Here is a 16,679-nt window from a genome sequence, read left to right on the forward strand (position 1 = left end):
TTTCAACTTGAGAACGGGACGAACATTTTCACAAAATCTAGTTGTCGTAGAAAACCAAAACACTGCATGTTAGCCAATTTTATTTCATTTTATTTTATTATTATTATTATTTTTTTATTTATTATTATTTTTTTTTTACTTTTCTCTCTCTCTCTCTCTTGCATCAGCTTGAAATAGCGGGAACTAAATCCGCACCAGATCAACAATTCTCGGATAAAAATAAATATAAACTAAGAAAATCTACTGAAAAAGTGTGAGCAATCAGTACAATGAGCAAATAGAACTTAAAACTCTCCTGAGCGGAAAGGTGCGTGAAATTGTCGGTCGCGGAAGTCAAATTGAAAATTCGTGCCAACCGCGTACTTTAGCCCCGACATACGTCAGTGAATCCTTATTGCTTAAATTTTATTCACACTTGAGCTCGAGATTGCCGGAAATGCGAGCTCCTGTACGGGTAACTAAAAGTAAAATATTGCACTTGTTTTTGAAAACAGTCTAACTTTTGTTGCCTATGAAACAAATGAACAACATGGTCCAATAATATATCCGCTAAAGTATTCGTTGCGCTGAACTGAACAAAACATTTTGCAGTTTCGTAGAGATGTGCTGTAAACGGAAGAAAATATAAAATTTCGAATTTGTGATTTAAAAAAAACAACAACATTTAGATGATCTGTAAAAATGCCATTTTCCTCATTTCCACACTTTCACCTGGTTGAGGCAGATCTCTACTGAATAAGCCTCATCGTGTCGCTATTTCGTCTACAACTTCTGCACAGTTAAATTTTCGTGGGCATCTATTTTTACATCGATTTAATATTTCTGAAAAAATTACGCCGACTCGTAAAATTATTACTGGCTATCGGTCTGTATTTTCAAAGTGCTTGCAGTTTGCGCCTGTATACAGATGTCACTTTATAATAACTCCCAGACGTCCGGCCTGTTAATCACTACATTTAATCTTGCGACTGGTTGAAACTTAATATGCACCATTTTGCCATAGTCAATTGTTTACTTAGCTACATCACGTAGATCAGGTATTTAATCATAGCATACGCTTATAGGGTTTACCTCAACCAATGATTAAAAAGATGAACCGTTTAAGTATGGGTCAATTTGACGTCTGCGACTTTTATTCCGAGGAAACTTTAAAGACTAAATTAGACGAACAAGACCAGCTGTCTATCGCTTTAATATTGCATAGAACTGTTGCTATCGCTAAAAACTGATATCCAACAATTCGGTCTCACACAAGAGTTTTTACGCCTTGGTTGAAATGGAAAGTAATTCAGCCAACACTACGTTGAAAGATGTATCTACAGGCAATGATGTTTCAAAAGCGAAAGGAATAGCCTTCTGCGTTTGTTTTATCCTTGCACTTGTTTTAATCGTCGTTGGCAATGTGCTTACAATTTTCCTCTTTGCCGTCAACAAAAGACTTCGAAAGAAAAGCTTTTTCCTGGTCATCAATATGGCTGTTGCTGATCTGTTCCTGGGAGCAGTTTCTCTTCCTATTTACACATACTTGGTCGGAGGAATGTCTCAGCTATGGACGACGGAGTGGGATACCTCAAGGGAGAATTTCTACAGATTCGTTGATGATTTTTTTATGCAGGCCGCGTTAATGACTGAAGTCATGATATCCATCGAGAGACTTTACGCCATTTACTGGCCATATAAGCACAGAACACTTTCAAAGCGATCATACTATATACTAACTTTAACCGTGTGGATTTTGGCTGTGGTCGCTTCTTTGGTACTCTTTGCATTGTTCTTAACAGCAAACAACAACGGATTTTTATACTTTTGGCTGCCATACACCCTGACTCAAACATTCATCGTATGCGGTTGTAATATCGTCATTTGCAGAAAGTTTCAACAAAGTAGTAACGCTTCCCAACAGCAAAATAGGGCGGCCTCACGAAACAACCGCTTGACAAAAACTTTATTTATTGTATGTTTAATTAATCAGTTGTCATGGCTTCCGCTAATTATTATGAACATTTTAATTCTCTTTCATGTCTGTGAAACATCGGGATGGCCTTATTTCGCGGCAAATGTTTTAAATTTCTCCAACTCTTTCGTAAATCCACTTATATACGCATTTCGAATTCCTGAATTTAAACAAGCGTTTATAGGCTTGTGCTGTCGTAGAAGGAAAACTACGGTCGGAATTGTGAAAAATATTAATGAAGGAAACAAGAACTACGGAGCTTCTGTACTGACGCCAGAAAAAGCTAACTCTGCACAACTGGAACTGGCGTTGGAAAAGGATGTTATGGATACGAAATTATAGCTCATCTTGGCATGAAGGAAGACAAAGGAAAAGCAAAACACGGTAGCGAACTGCAATGTTGGTTTGTCAGACCTAAAAAGCAGGGTTTTCTCACGGTTAAAAAATATCCAACAGCCGACTCTTTTGGCATTTTCGCGGGATGTTTAATGTGGCCTCATTTATTCCCATTGTATGCTTCGCAGATTTTTGAAACTATCCTAGCAAATGGAAAAGTTTGAGTCACAAAGATAGCGTGATGTTGTTTCCGTATTCCTTGTGTTACGCTACTTATCGTTGTACCGGAAACTGCGATCACACACATGGCCTGACTGACATTTTTTTATTCTGGTTATGTAATTTCAATAAAAGTGTAAGATTACAAATTGTTCTCGTTTCACTAAAAAAACAGAAAGAAAAACAGGCAAAAAGCTTTGCTAAATGAAAACGTTTAGTAACAATTGACAATCAAGCCTTTAATCTTTTTGTGAAGTGGATTTCCAGTAGCGTTTAAGCATCAATTCGACAAAGTGAGGTGATGTGTGTTTTAGCTTATCAATGACCTTTCCTCCTCGTATTGTGGTTCTACAACTGTCAAACAGCATGATTCCTTCGCCAGGAACTCTCCAATTTCCACTGCTTTAACTGTCGAGTGCTTCTTAGAAGTTATTCTTTCGATTTACCACTTCAAAAGGATTAATTTTCTTTTCCAAAACGGCATAGTTGAGTCTAAAACATGTAAACAATGTGGCCGCCACGATAGAGGACAAAAACATCCTTTCTAGAATTTAATCCAGGTTTAATGAATAAATCAAACGATGATTTGACGTTACACAGGTAGGGATGAGAGGGTCCCCTCCCTCGTGATATACGCGCCCATGATAGATTTTGATTAAGCCGTTTTTGTTGAAGACAATCAGAACAATAGATCCCTTCTAGGAGAGAGCAGAGTTTAATGAATAAATTAATGTGCAGATTCGAAGCTACCATGAAGAAGAACAAAAGATACCCAGTCCAGTTTTAAAATATGTACTTGTAGTAAAATATGTTCACACGCCATCTCATCAGTCAGACAAGGTACTAAAATTTCGTGCTCATAGACTTGGTTAAGGTGTTACGAGACAGTTTTAGAGGGAACACACTTTAGTCACAAAAATGTTATAATCTCGACACACGAAAGAAGATAAACATTCGAAACTGGCGAGAGCGAGTTGCGAATCAACGCTTCTTGGCGAAGTATTTTCCCATACCGAGTGTGTTGATGCTTCCTTGATGATTTCTAAAACCTTTTGATCTACTTTTGATCAAGGATGAAAGAATAAGAAAGCTAATGGGACAAATAAAAAACATAGCAAAATGCCATTTGTTGATTTTATCTCCTAAACAGTAAGTTTTTTAGCTTAAAATTACTTTGCATAACACCGCTGCTATACACTGATTATGTCTTATTTTTAATGCTTTGCTCTCAAATTAATAGCTTTAGATCAAGGCGGTGTCATACATTTACCAACGTAGTGAAATAGCGATCATCGAGACGCATCTGTACGACACGTTTTAGGTAATTTTCTGTAGTTAATTACCGCCATTTGAATGCTACGTACAGTTTCATGAAAGCTATCTATGTACGAGTACAAACATAAAGTTGCAGTCTATTGTATTTTGAAATTATTTATGCGTTTTTCTTTATGTTGGAGGCATTTTACGTGTCATATTTTCTTGTGAGTTTCGAGGCTCCTAATTTTAATAGTAGTATTTGGAAGCGACGCATGGGTCGTGAAACCATCTGGCTGCTCGATCTTATTTCATGATAAGATCAAGTCTGTCTTCTCATAACTACAGAACATTACTGTAGGAAGTCTCACTTTTTATTTACGTGTATTTTTCTTCACCCACCTTTCCTTTTTTTAATTAATTTTTATTTTTTTACAAGCTGGTAAAAGTTGCTGTTTTTACTACTTGAAACAATTATGTGGAAACATCAATCATATATTAGAGTATGAGGAAGACTTGTTCTTGTCAACCAATCGTAGCATTTGGCTTTCCATCAAAGTTAAGGTGTTGTGAGAAGTTACCAAAGTTGATAAAAGTTTTCCTTTTTTTACTAAAAAAATTCAATTTTGGTCCACTAAACGACCCACCCCCCTCTCCCCTTGAAATTAAACTGAGGAAGAAATCGTTTAGGACCCAAACGACAGGTGTTTTTAAAGTAATTGGACAAAGTGTAATTCACAAGCAAGATTTGAAGCGAATCTTTTTTGTGACCAATTTGTGTAATGAGGATCTTTAGGAGACAACCACTTAAGTTGAAAATGTCCGAAATGTGGCAAGATTCGTCCGAAGTTTTTTGTCCGAAGTTTATCGTCCGAAACATTTTCGTAGTTAAAGTACTTCACTTGTCAACCGACTATTAAACAGTCTTCACCGACGCCGATCGATTGAAATTTACATTAGAGCTGCTAGATCAAATTTTGTCCTGATTGATATTTTGGTAAAATCGATCAGTATTGCTATGACGACGATAAACACCTGAAGAGGGTTCTTTTACCAACAGTAAACTGGTTGTAGTAAGACTAGATAAAGTCGCAACTCGCAACTAAACGCAACTCGCAACTAAACGCAACTCGCTACCGAGCAAATGCACATAACAGGAAGGCAAGTGTACTTGCTTAGTTATTGTAAATAGGTGTAGTTTTCAGTCATGCAGTGTCACCGCACCGTTAATGAACTCGCTACCGCACTAATGCCAAACACTAAGTACCCACCCAACACTCAACTGGGAGGCAGGCAGTGTAGCTTTTATGTAGTATCATTGCGCTGTGAGTGCCGTTTCAAAGCAAATTGTTCCACTCAGTACCCACCCAACACTCAACGTTGGAGCAAGCGTACTTACTGTCTCAGTATAGCTTCTAAGCAGTGTCATTGTGTTGTAAGTGTTGTTTCCAAGGAACTCCACACTAAGCCAATGCGAGGCAACACCCAGCGTGTTACCCAGGGCTTCAGATACAGCATCTAGTGCCCCCCAGAGCTCGGTAGAGTCTGTAATGCGAGAATGCTCTATGATCAAGGTCACTAAGCTATACAGGGTCTTGTTCAGAAGCAACTGAAAGAGACAAGAAAAACTCCATTAAGTATTTTGTTTATTTATTTTATTGATGCATCGACACCTACAATAACAACTAGATTGACATTTACATTCACTTAGGAAAGCCTTTATCACCTAATGCTTCTCGGCAAATATTTCCTGTTCATCTGTGCACAAAATAACAAAAGATATTCCTGTTCGGGTTTACTCTCCGTTCGGGAAAAGATAAAGTTAGAAAAGTATATTGCCTTATTCACGAATGATCAAAAACGGTTTTACACAGAATGGAAAACTTGTATTCAGTTGATTGAAACTTTGTGTAATGCCATTACAGCTTTATTGTACACTCTGTTTTTTTTATAAGAACGTCTAATTTTGGAGCTGAGGCTGAACGTTCTTATATTTTTTTGCGATTTGAGGCTGAAAACGTTCTTAAGATGTTCTTTAAAAATTACATGGTATACACTACATGTATTTCAGTAAATCAATGCGGACGTGACCAGGAAACCTGTCAAAGTGCATTGCCTGCTGAGATAAGGTATCAAGAACTACTGATTATGACAAACCGAGATGTGTGTCACCATTGTTAATGTTATACAAAACATGCCCTTGAGTATTTTGGTTAATTTACATTTTTTACCTTCATTTTATATACAGATTAGCAAAATAAAAACGTTCTTAATCGACTCTCAGCCTAAGGAATGTTCTTAATACGTTCTTAAAATTTTGGTTAATCTCAGCCTCAACGTTCTTATAAAAAAGGCTCTTATAAAAAAAACAGAGTGTATTGTAAAGTCAGTATGCTTGATAATTTCTATCTGCAATGTTAATCATCGGCATGGATACAGATACCCGAAAAGTCAGCTTAGTAGGCATGCTTTAGGTTCAACAATGTTGAACACGGTGGCCAAACGAATGCAACATTGTTGTTCACACCTGAGAACAAAATAAATGTTGGACGATGTTGAAGACGATGTTTGATGAAAATCAAACTTCGTTCAAAGTTTTCCAACATCACGCAACATCCTGCAACATGTTGGATTCAACAATGTTGGACTATGTTGCATCAAACTGTTGCATCCGTTTGGCCGGGTCTTAACGGGTCGTTTCACACATTCAAGCGAATTTTAGATGTCAGTTGCCTTGATCGAGGGAACGTGTTCGTTTCACAAAGTGATTTTGCTTTCGCTCGAACGCACAGTTAAGATTGTTTTTGTTTTGCAGAAATGATATCTGTATTAGGGTCAGACTAATGGCACGATCTCTTGAGTAAAATAAAAGAAAAATTTAAGGGGATCTACTTCAAAGGCTAAAGCTCAAACGCGCAGGAAATTGAATTGGATCAGTATAAGTTTTTCTCGGAGCTTAGGCGAAGTACGACCAAACATGAAACTATCGACATTAATCGTTCAGCAGCAAAGTATTTTTTCTGTTTACTGAACCTTTTGAGTATTTCATGTCAAACGACTTGGTAAAGTGTTTGTAATTCTTTTAAAATTGGTTTGTTTTGAACTACCACAAACTTCCGAGTTTGAGTCATAGTTTTATATTATGGATTCGGAATTTTACGGCATTTTCAAATTACACTCAAACTATCTACAGCACCCCTTTAGAAAAATAAAGAGCATTCTTTTTTACAAGCTTTTGTAGTATTGCTCAAAAGGTATTTGTAAATTTTAACAAGTTCGCCGTTCAGAATAGAGCGAAGTTCAACTTTCCAGACTTTCGAAGGCGGCTTAACGATTTAAAGGCAATGTCACAATGTGTTCTGACACCACGTTCAGATAAAAGTCCATCTTACCTGGATCTCTTGGTCACACTCATCAGGAATAGCGGCAAGCGTAGCTAGAGCATGCGCAGTTTGTCTCACGGTGCGAATGTTGTCCATGGGGATGTCAGACAGTGTTTGGCCCATACGGTTACGGAACTAAAAAAACGCAATTCACACAAAGTTAGCGTGAAACAAAATTGTTTGTTGCAGTTTCAAGTAGAAAGTTCAAACAAAACAAACGGTAACAGCAACGAATGCTGTTGCCTTCCAGGGCGTCAGGAAATAGAAAACAGGAGGATTCATTCACCAGGCTTAAAATATACTAATACAATTACTTTTTATTTCATTGCACATATGCCACGCATTGGCATTCAAATCCTAGCAGTATGCAGGATGTATGTCCCATGAACTTAGTTTAATGTCCTAGCTTCCATGAGTCTCCTGTAGCTCAGTGATAGAGCATCCGAACTAGTAATCGGAAGGTCTTAGGTTCGACTCCTGATAGAAGCACTCGGATTTCCTTCCTCCGATTATGCCTGTGTCACTGATTGACTAATACATCATTCTCCGGGAGGATTTTTTGCACACATAAGCATAAACGGCAAAATTAGCTACAAACAAATGCACCCTATAAATAAAAGAGCTTGACAAACTTAGTACTCTCTGAAAATTTGATCATAATATCTTAAATAGAAATGAATTTTAAAGACTATCACTATTTTACAACTCTGCTGGCAATACATTTGGCTTTGCAAATTTCACAGTTTTGAAAGCTAATTTCCCGTGAATATTTAACGTATCACAGTCATATTCACCCTGAATACCAAGTGTGACATGTTCTTTTAGCCAATTATGGTGTCCATTTGTTCATAGCACATTCTTAGCTATACGCTAACGAGGCAAAACGTAAACAATGACGTCAACAAAGATTCTTCCGTAGGAAATGTTTTTTCTTTCTAGCTTTTGCTTTGCGACAAAAAAAGCCCGCTGCTTGCATTGAATAACACCCGCCCTCAACCATTGTAACCCAAATGTAAAAAGAGAGCGGATGATATCTGGGTAAAACTTACTTTTCTAGCCAGATGTTTATAATCTGTTACATTGGATCCACGTTTAGATATGGCGTTTAACCTTGCCGAAGCAGCCAACACAAACTGATCGGTAAACTGGGAATAGGATTCCATCTCTAGCGTTCGAAGGGTGCCGTTGATGTTCATTTCTTCCTCGAAAATTTCCATTATGTCAGAGTCGTCTTTTTCACTTGGTAAGCTCTGCAACAAGAAACACATTGTGAATCAAGACTATAGTCAGCGTCTTAGTCAATTTCTGTGAGATTCTGGTTTTATTTAAGACGTTTTCTTGTGTTAAAAGGCAAAATGAAGTTGAAAATTAATGTTAGTATCTCATCCGATCCAAATAAATAGCCTCAGGCTTTGTATAATTGTGTCAGACGGTACAAAAGCTGCACGGATCCTCACTGTGACGGTAAAGTTTGGATCCAGTTATGCAACACGCTAAAGTTAAAAAGTGGTAGGGTACTGGTTATTTTTGTAGAAAAAAAGGCCGTTCTGTTCTAGTGCCAAAGGTGCCTATTAAGAAACGCAACCCTCACTAACCATGGCATAAAGCTTTGGTTACAATTGCGTTGCAACTTTTGGGGGTAGTTATTAATTGAAATGGTACCATTATTGAAATGACTGTAACGACTTTGTTAAGCGTTCCAACGAAAACTGAACGACGTCTGAGTCGGTATTCCACATAACAACTACAGTGACGTAACAGCTTGGCGTTGTCCGTATTCTAAAAAATTAAATCTTACCAGATACTCAAAATGGGTTTCTGCTTTGCTTCTGCTTCTGTCGGAGATAACTGCCTTCATGAAAAGCGTGTAATTGTATTCTTTGAGCCCAATTGGCAGCCGAATTCGCCCAATGTTGGGCTCTCTAACGTACTGAAACATGTATTCCATACCACTGGGCGACGTTTTGTAAAAGTATTGGTACAACAAATCCGTGGATCCCGAGCTGCTGGTCCATCCGTCACAGACAATGGTGTTCAGGACATCTAGACCGACGATATCACCTTTAATGACACGACACTCTCCAACTGAGGGAGGGGAGGCTGTTTTGAACACATACTCAGCGAAACCCGTAGGTCCGTTTCCAAAGCGACCTTGAAAAAATTAGCACAATACAGGATGGATGTGACAGCAAAAGGAAGAGGGTATAATGGGAAAGAAGTTGTTTTAATCAACCGCTATTTGACTGCAAACACCTTGATTGGTATAATCCTTTTTTTGTTTCAAGGCAATTGATGATTAGCCCTTCTTCAGCTCCCAGTCCGCTAGGTCAATTAATCAGTCAATCAATAACATTATTCATGTGTCTTCTATTCCAAATAGCTTAATTTTGTAATTCAGTGAGAGGTGACAAGGACAGACAAAATACCAGCAATATTGTTGCCTTCACAAAACAAATCCTCACCTTCCGTCATATCCACTACCAGCTTGCTACCGGGAAATCCACGGAAAGAGATTTAGGGTGCGTTCCTTTGGGATTACCCAGATCAGGCTCAATGAACCAAGATCACTCGGATCATGGTGCATCAAAGGAACCGAGGAATTCTTGCCCAGAGTGGACTCCTCGGTTCCTTTGATGCAACATGATCCGAGTAATCTTGGATCATTGGGCCTGATCTGGATCATCCCAAAGGAACGTACCCTTAACCTACCTGTTGCTTTGGCGGTGTACGTTCTTCCACCTTCAAGGCTGTTAGCTTTTAAGATGAGGAACTCAGAATCAATCCCTGCCCGGCTCATGGACAGGAGGTCCCTGACTTCAGACCAGTCTTCCAAGTTAAAAACTTTCTTTTCCAGTGCGTTTTCTGTGTCGTTTACACTTGGTTTGATCCACAGACTCCAAGATATTTTCATAGTGTTGGTTTGCTCCAGATTACAGCCTCTGCAGGTCACTATGAGCGATAGCTTGGCAGCTGGACTATGATCGCCTGGGGATTCATCATACGGCTTGCTGTATTGAACAGAACATATACGATCAATTATCATACCTAACGGTCCGCTTACAATTACAATGAAAAAGGCAAAACAAACCGATAACAAAAACGCAGAGGCCATTTAACAGCACTCAATGTTCAAAAACTAATTTTCATCACTGGGAAAACAAAATGAGAGACGGGAAAGCTAGCGAAAAATTAACACAAAATTTCCTACCGGTACTTGACGTTTAAAGTTTCCCTTATCATTAACTGCCTTATCTTTTAGCTCACAGGTTGCACAAAACTTAATCTGTGATGAAATAATCTTTGACTCTTGCAATTCAATTTTCCGAATTTGAACATATATGTTAGTGTGAAATACCTGTAAACAAGCTGGTGAGCCTAGCTTGCTGGTCTCACAAAAGCTAAGCGTATTATCACAATAAACTGCTTACATTACATTACATTACAACATCTACACATCAGTTACACTGGATGCGAGGAATTTTGATTCAGTTTAAACCATCATTTGAAATTTTCAACGCCAACCTGTCAAACAATCACAACACGAACCTTGCCCATGCGGAAGAAAACTACTCTGAACCCAGTTGTTTAAAGCCCGATTAAGCCAATCCTGGGTTAACGGGAACCTTGATTCGAGTTTAATCACCAATCCAAAATTGAATCTTTTGTCCCTCACTTTTCACGTATATTTTTCTTTACCATTAGCTTAAATTTTAACGAGCGAGATGAAAACCTGGATTAGCATCCGTCGGCTTTCGAACAACCGGGCTTCTAGACGAAGGCGTTTCATCGCTGAGTTTCTCTCATAAAAACATAGACAGACTAGTAAATATATTTTTACCTTATAACCATCGTGGGTGGATCCTCGTATGTGAGAGATATACGAACAAAAACCTCTCCCATTCTTGCGTTTTTGGTGAGGAAAAATTTGAATATGTAAGTCTTGTTAACTTGAAGCAGGCGTGGCGGGATCTCCACTAGCTCGGTATCAGCCACCAAGCGTCTGGTCCCATTCATGAAACATCCACCATCCTCAGAAACATTGCTGCAGTTTGAGCATTGTTCCGGAAAACTGGGGAATTCATAATCTTCATCGGCTGTCTTGCAGTACCAGAAGTACTTCAGACCCCATTTGTCGTCTTTTCCCTGATCTGGATCATGCGACGGTGATGCATCAAGGGTTACTTTCCTATTCACAGACTGAATCCACGCGTTGCCACCAATAATTCTCGCCACTAAAGGTGATGGCATAATTTCTACAAAAGAGACCGCCGCTCTGTTGACGAGAGGCAACCCAACCATGCTCACATTGAGGCGAAGCATGTACCTTCCGTAAGGCAACGTTCGCTGTGGAACGACCAAGACCGACAAGGTGCTGTCAAAGAGATCACTGCTTATGATGGTACCATTGTCCTCCCCATCTGAGATCTTGGTGAGATCCCAATGAAATGCACTCGTTCTCGATGCTAAGCAGTCAATGATGCATTGGGATTTTATCGTTATGTAATCGGCTCGGAAATACTTCGTCGGATTATGGAACGATCTCCCAGCATCTGGTATTTGCACCACCGGAAATTCGCAAGGGAGATGAAGGATAATCACCCTGCCGTTAATAGTGATTCTGGAAACATCATTCAAGGCTGTAATACTGACAAAATAATTAAGAACCCTCCAATACTTAAACAAGATAGTGAAGTTAAGCGAAGGTAGAACTCTGATATCGTTTGTTGTTAAAAGCTCGTTATCACAGGTCACACCGTCAAAACTTCTGTACAGGATCCTCGTGTTGTTTCCCAAATCGACAAGGAAGCATGACTCAGTACCAATCTGCCCGACTGTGATGGACAGCGATGTGTTAAAGACAATAACTGTGGGACTGTTGTTTTCAAATGTAACATTCAACACACTCTGCATCATCCTAATTACATGGCTCACCACCATACTACTGATGGAATTCCTGGCTTTAAGGGTGATGTTATAATGGAGAGGGGAGGCAAAACGATGCTTCACACTTGTCTCATTCGTTTCATGAACCGCACCATCTCCAAAATCCCACGTGTAAGTCACTGCCGTTCCATCGGAAATGTTAGCCACAAACAACACTGGATATTCCAATGGAAAACTGTCCTTCTTGTGGCCCTTGCCTGGTGCACCATACCCGGCGTCTCCTCCAGTGTGGTAAGCCAAATTTCGCAAATCTTTGATACTTTTTTGAACGTCTACCCAAAGATTAAGGCTTACAGAGCTCACGTCATTTTTCATTGTCATGTTCACTGGGATTATCCCAGGGGTCACGTAAGAGCTGGAGATGTTTATAGACTGTACTCCTCCAAGAGCTATGTCCGTTTTTTTGTGACCGTCTCCCAAATCCATGTCGATGGTAGCGTTTGTAGGTGGGTGTGTGTTCAGTCCTACGGATATTGTAAACGTCACTGTGCCTGGAGGAATTTCCTTTGGACTATTGGAAGTAATGTGGATGTCTTTTACAATGTACTGCACGAATATATACTTGAGGACTGTACGTTTACTGACAGCATTTGAAGCTGTGACATTTAGTAAATAAGCTCCATGGTCCCAGTATGTATGGGCCAAAGAGTCACCGCTAGACCTCAATGAATCGCCGGTAAACAAAGATGACGACCTCCGTCCATCTTTGAAATCCCACTCCACGGTTACGTTAGTTCCTGTATCGATCGAGATGGAGCTTTCAGTTGTTGCATTCACAATGATAAAGGTGTCGTTGTTAAACAGACGGAGGTTGGTTACTGCCTTATCAACCTTCATTTCACGGGTGACAGTCAGAAGCGGTGTTACTAAATTCCACACTTTCACCGTCAAGAGGTAGATCCCAACAACCGAAAAATATTGCCGGCTAACGCGAGTAACTCGAGACTTGTCTTCTGTAGTGTAGTTTTTTTGCATGGTGAAGTAATTGCTGTACATATTCTTCAGAGTAATCTCAACCTGCATGCTGGTCCCAGTTGTCACGTTAATGCGCAAATCGAAATCAGCATCAATAGATTGCACATTTGGGGAGGTGACTATAAATCCTGTGATTTTCTCCTGCACAATGGCGTTTCCAACTGCGATAGTATTATACAAGCGATTGCTGCAATTAACAGTGACAGTGAATATTCCAATGGCCAAGTAAGTGTTCTCTACTGGTAGTGTTAAGTTCCAGTAGTGGCTTCTGTTCCGTTGATTATTGGCACCAAATTCCCAGTCGCACCAAAAATCGTTTCCACCCGTTTTGTTAAGCGTGCAAGGGGTTGGCGAGGATAGCTTTGTCGGAGGACATGTTATGTGAAATCCAGTCAGATTATAGACAGGCTTATGAACGAATACTTCCACCAAGCAGGTTCTTTTACTTACAAGATTAACAAATGTCATGTTGGCCGAGTAGTTAGCGTGCGGGAAGTAACTGTGCGATACAACTTTATTGTATCTGGTACTGCAACTAACATTGCGGCAAACCAACGTTTCGGTTGGTACTTCGACAACTGAAGAACCATCACCGAAATCGATGAAGGCCATTGCGTTACTACCTTGCGGATAGGATGCATTAAGCTGAATAGTTTCATTGACTTCAATATCACGAGCAGCATGGATAACCTTACAGGTGAGGTTTACAATGGGTGCCACTACCCGTGCTAGCCCCGTGACAGTCTTATTTGAAGCTAAGTTGTATGCTGTTACAGTCACATTGTAGGTACCTTCTTGGTAGTAAGTATGTATGTAGGTAACAACCAAGATGGTTACGGATGGAAACGACTGGTTGAGGTAATTGCCATCACCAAGCGACACGTTATAAGTGACATTTGTTCCTCCTTCAACAACCCAATTGATTTCTGTTTCATTTCCGTGGCTTGCAGGAGTAATATTAAACAAATAAACATGTTCTACTCGGTTCAGGACGCTGACTTGACAAGCACGCTGTGTTGATGACAGAAGGTTAGCAGCTGTCAGAATAAATGTTTTCACACCTTCTTTGTCAAAAACAAATGGTATTGTTTTGGAGATGTTCGTCCAGGTGTAAAACCATTGGATTTCACCGCTCTGGTTGTAAGACGTGTCTTCTTTGCCAATTGTTATTCCGAAAGTCACATTATGACCGGGGTGGGAAGGTATCGCTACGTCAAACGATTCATTGGTTGGCACAAAGTCAGGCACAATCAATGTCATGTTAGCGATGGTGATAGTAACTTTCACGCTAAAGCCAAGCGGTTCTGAGGCGATAGTCCCTTGCTGTGTCCAATGACCGACTGGGAAATCCCCCAAAGAAAGCTCCATTTTCGATGGAGAAATATAGACGAAGTCGATGTCGAACCTGTGCTGTGTTCTCACAAGACCAACATTTCCCGACAAAACGTCACCGACATTGAGGTGACTGCCATTCAAAACAAAAGCACTCCCTCCTGAGTCTGCGTTAAGAATTCCGGCCCCGATATTCTCAATAGCACCAATAGCCACTATATCAGCTGTCCGGATCGGAACACCTGTTTGACTTATGTTCATGATATTAAAACCCACCGGCAGGTAAAGCTTAGTACTATATACAAGCTGGTATTGGCTGCTCAGAGTTGAATTGAAGTAAACACCGCCTGGACACACTAATAATCCCAACTGACAATCAATGCTTTGTGCACAAAGGACGCTCGACAGTGATGGGCACATGTAATTCAGGTTTCCAAGGGAGCACTTAGGCAGCGAAGTGGTACAATTACCATCAGCGTAACAGTAATTGGTCTCCGTTGGTAGAATACAAAGAGGACGGAGTATCTATAAGGTAATTGAGAAATAGTGACTGTGTGATTGAGTGCGGCAGTCAGTCACCAGTGCAGGGAAGGGAGATTGCCAAGCCTCAGAAATCTCAAATTGTGTTTCGGTAAAGAAGGCTAAATTCGGGAAAACAAACTTTGAACAAAGCTTCTTTGTTTAAACACGAGCATTTATCACCGAAAATGAAACGACCATTTTTTGTGTCTTTTCACACTTTCATCGTTTCAAATACGGTGTGTGTATCGCATGACCTGGCAATGATTTTTCGCAGTGTTACAGGATCGGGTTGTCTGGTTTTCCCAGTTTGTAAAGACGGGCGCAACCTGAGGAGAGTGTCTAAACTACCAAGGGAGGGGGGAGGGGGGCCCTAGTCAGGGTACACCCCCACTCCCGCTCCCCTCAGTAGTTTAGATAATCTCCCAAGGTTGCCTTCGCCGTTAAACCAAAATGGCGGGAGTTCGATCGAAGCGTACGAGTCTCGAAAATCCCACGGAAAAATAGGGGACTGTGAACATTCTATTGTGATAATTATTGCATATAAAACTTAAAATAAGTTTTACTAAATTACTGATTACTGATCTCTGGAAGACCATTATTGCAATGAAAGTGACACCGACATATAAAAGATTTCTTGATCCGTGTAAAGTTGAACAGTCACTTGCTGTGAAACAAGGGGTCTACACTGCGCACAAGTAACCCTGTGTATACCAACACGGAATGTGAACAGCATCAAGGGCCATTCATTCGTCTATGTGATGGGATCGCCAGGCAGATTAAGGGAGGGTTGCATGCGAAAACAACTACCTTCAGGGGAGGGGGGGGGGGTGATCTAAAGAAACATACATGTTGATAACACGTACCTGAACTATAATGTAGCCAGGATAGGAGACGTTAGATTTCAGTGCTATCAGTGTTCCACTCTCTCCAAAGTAAAAGTCTGGTAAGATGATGGTTTTGTTGGCCTCTTTTAAATTCATTTGATTTTGACTAGGAGAAAATGGTGTTGTGTAACCCACTGCTTTGGGATTCGTGTCTGAAATAAAATATTTAGTACACCTGGAATCAATACACGCTCGATATTTCCATATTTGCTCTAATTCAAACTGATAGAAAATTCGCATGGAGGGTCTTACTTCTCAAACAAATCCTCTCTCGAATTACCCCTTCGTAACATCATTAGGGAAAAAGAGGAACTGCCAAAGAATGTATGCAATCATCGGCAGAACCTCTTCTCTAGGGAAGGAAATGTCAAAGATGGCAACAACCAAAGGACTGTTAAGTTGCTTCCTGTAGCAAGTATAGTGTGGTGGACAAAAGAGCAAGCGATGTTCAGAGGAGTGGGAGGAACAATTCAACACATATGCCATTTTAAAGAACTTGCTAGAGCAGTACAGTAAATGACAGAGAACTATCTAGCAGTGTGCAAGCAGTACCATTGTTAGGAAGTGTGAGCGAAGTTTCAAGTAGTTTTAAAAGTGTCATCGATATAGAGAACCATTGTGTAGCCCAGTTCGTTGAAGGAGAATTGGTAAGCCGTGATCAAAGGGTGGTCTGAAGTTGATGAAACTTGACAGTGAAAAAGAACGAAGGAATAAAGAAATATGTTGTGTTTGACAACTAACTTACGTGGGAGGTGAGTAGGTGCTAGAATGGGGAGAAGTAAGAAATCACAAAAAGTTTGGCAAAATGAGAATTTTTTATCAACAACCAGGTTAAGCCATCGCATTCACGAGTTGTGCTTGTGTCTCTTTTGTTAA

The 16,679-nt window shown here is 40.0% G+C and overlaps 2 protein-coding genes across 2 annotated transcripts in view; one reads left to right on the forward strand and one right to left on the reverse strand.

The window, feature by feature from the left end:
* Window positions 1-16,679, reverse strand: part of LOC146450914 (uncharacterized) — a 50,822-nt gene that overhangs the window by 18,249 nt on the left and 15,894 nt on the right. The window contains exons 13-19 of the mRNA XM_085099721.1: window positions 15,783-15,955; window positions 10,985-14,922; window positions 9,856-10,154; window positions 8,945-9,297; window positions 8,196-8,396; window positions 7,156-7,281; window positions 5,163-5,372 (exon numbers count right to left, since the gene is read on the reverse strand). Coding sequence (XP_084955847.1) covers window positions 5,163-5,372; window positions 7,156-7,281; window positions 8,196-8,396; window positions 8,945-9,297; window positions 9,856-10,154; window positions 10,985-14,922; window positions 15,783-15,955 — 5,300 coding nt within the window. The remainder of the gene's footprint in view (window positions 1-5,162; window positions 5,373-7,155; window positions 7,282-8,195; window positions 8,397-8,944; window positions 9,298-9,855; window positions 10,155-10,984; window positions 14,923-15,782; window positions 15,956-16,679) is intronic.
* Window positions 1,161-2,543, forward strand: LOC146450915 (adenosine receptor A3-like). Its single transcript, XM_085099796.1, has one exon. It carries the CDS (start codon window positions 1,277-1,279, stop codon window positions 2,294-2,296), a length of 1,020 nt encoding a protein of 339 aa, XP_084955922.1. The 5' UTR covers window positions 1,161-1,276; the 3' UTR covers window positions 2,297-2,543.

Source organism: Pavona decussata, unplaced genomic scaffold (genome assembly GCF_977016875.1).
Source record: "Pavona decussata unplaced genomic scaffold, jaPavDecu1.1 SCAFFOLD_416, whole genome shotgun sequence".
In the NCBI taxonomy this organism is placed as follows: Eukaryota; Metazoa; Cnidaria; class Anthozoa; order Scleractinia; family Agariciidae; genus Pavona; species Pavona decussata.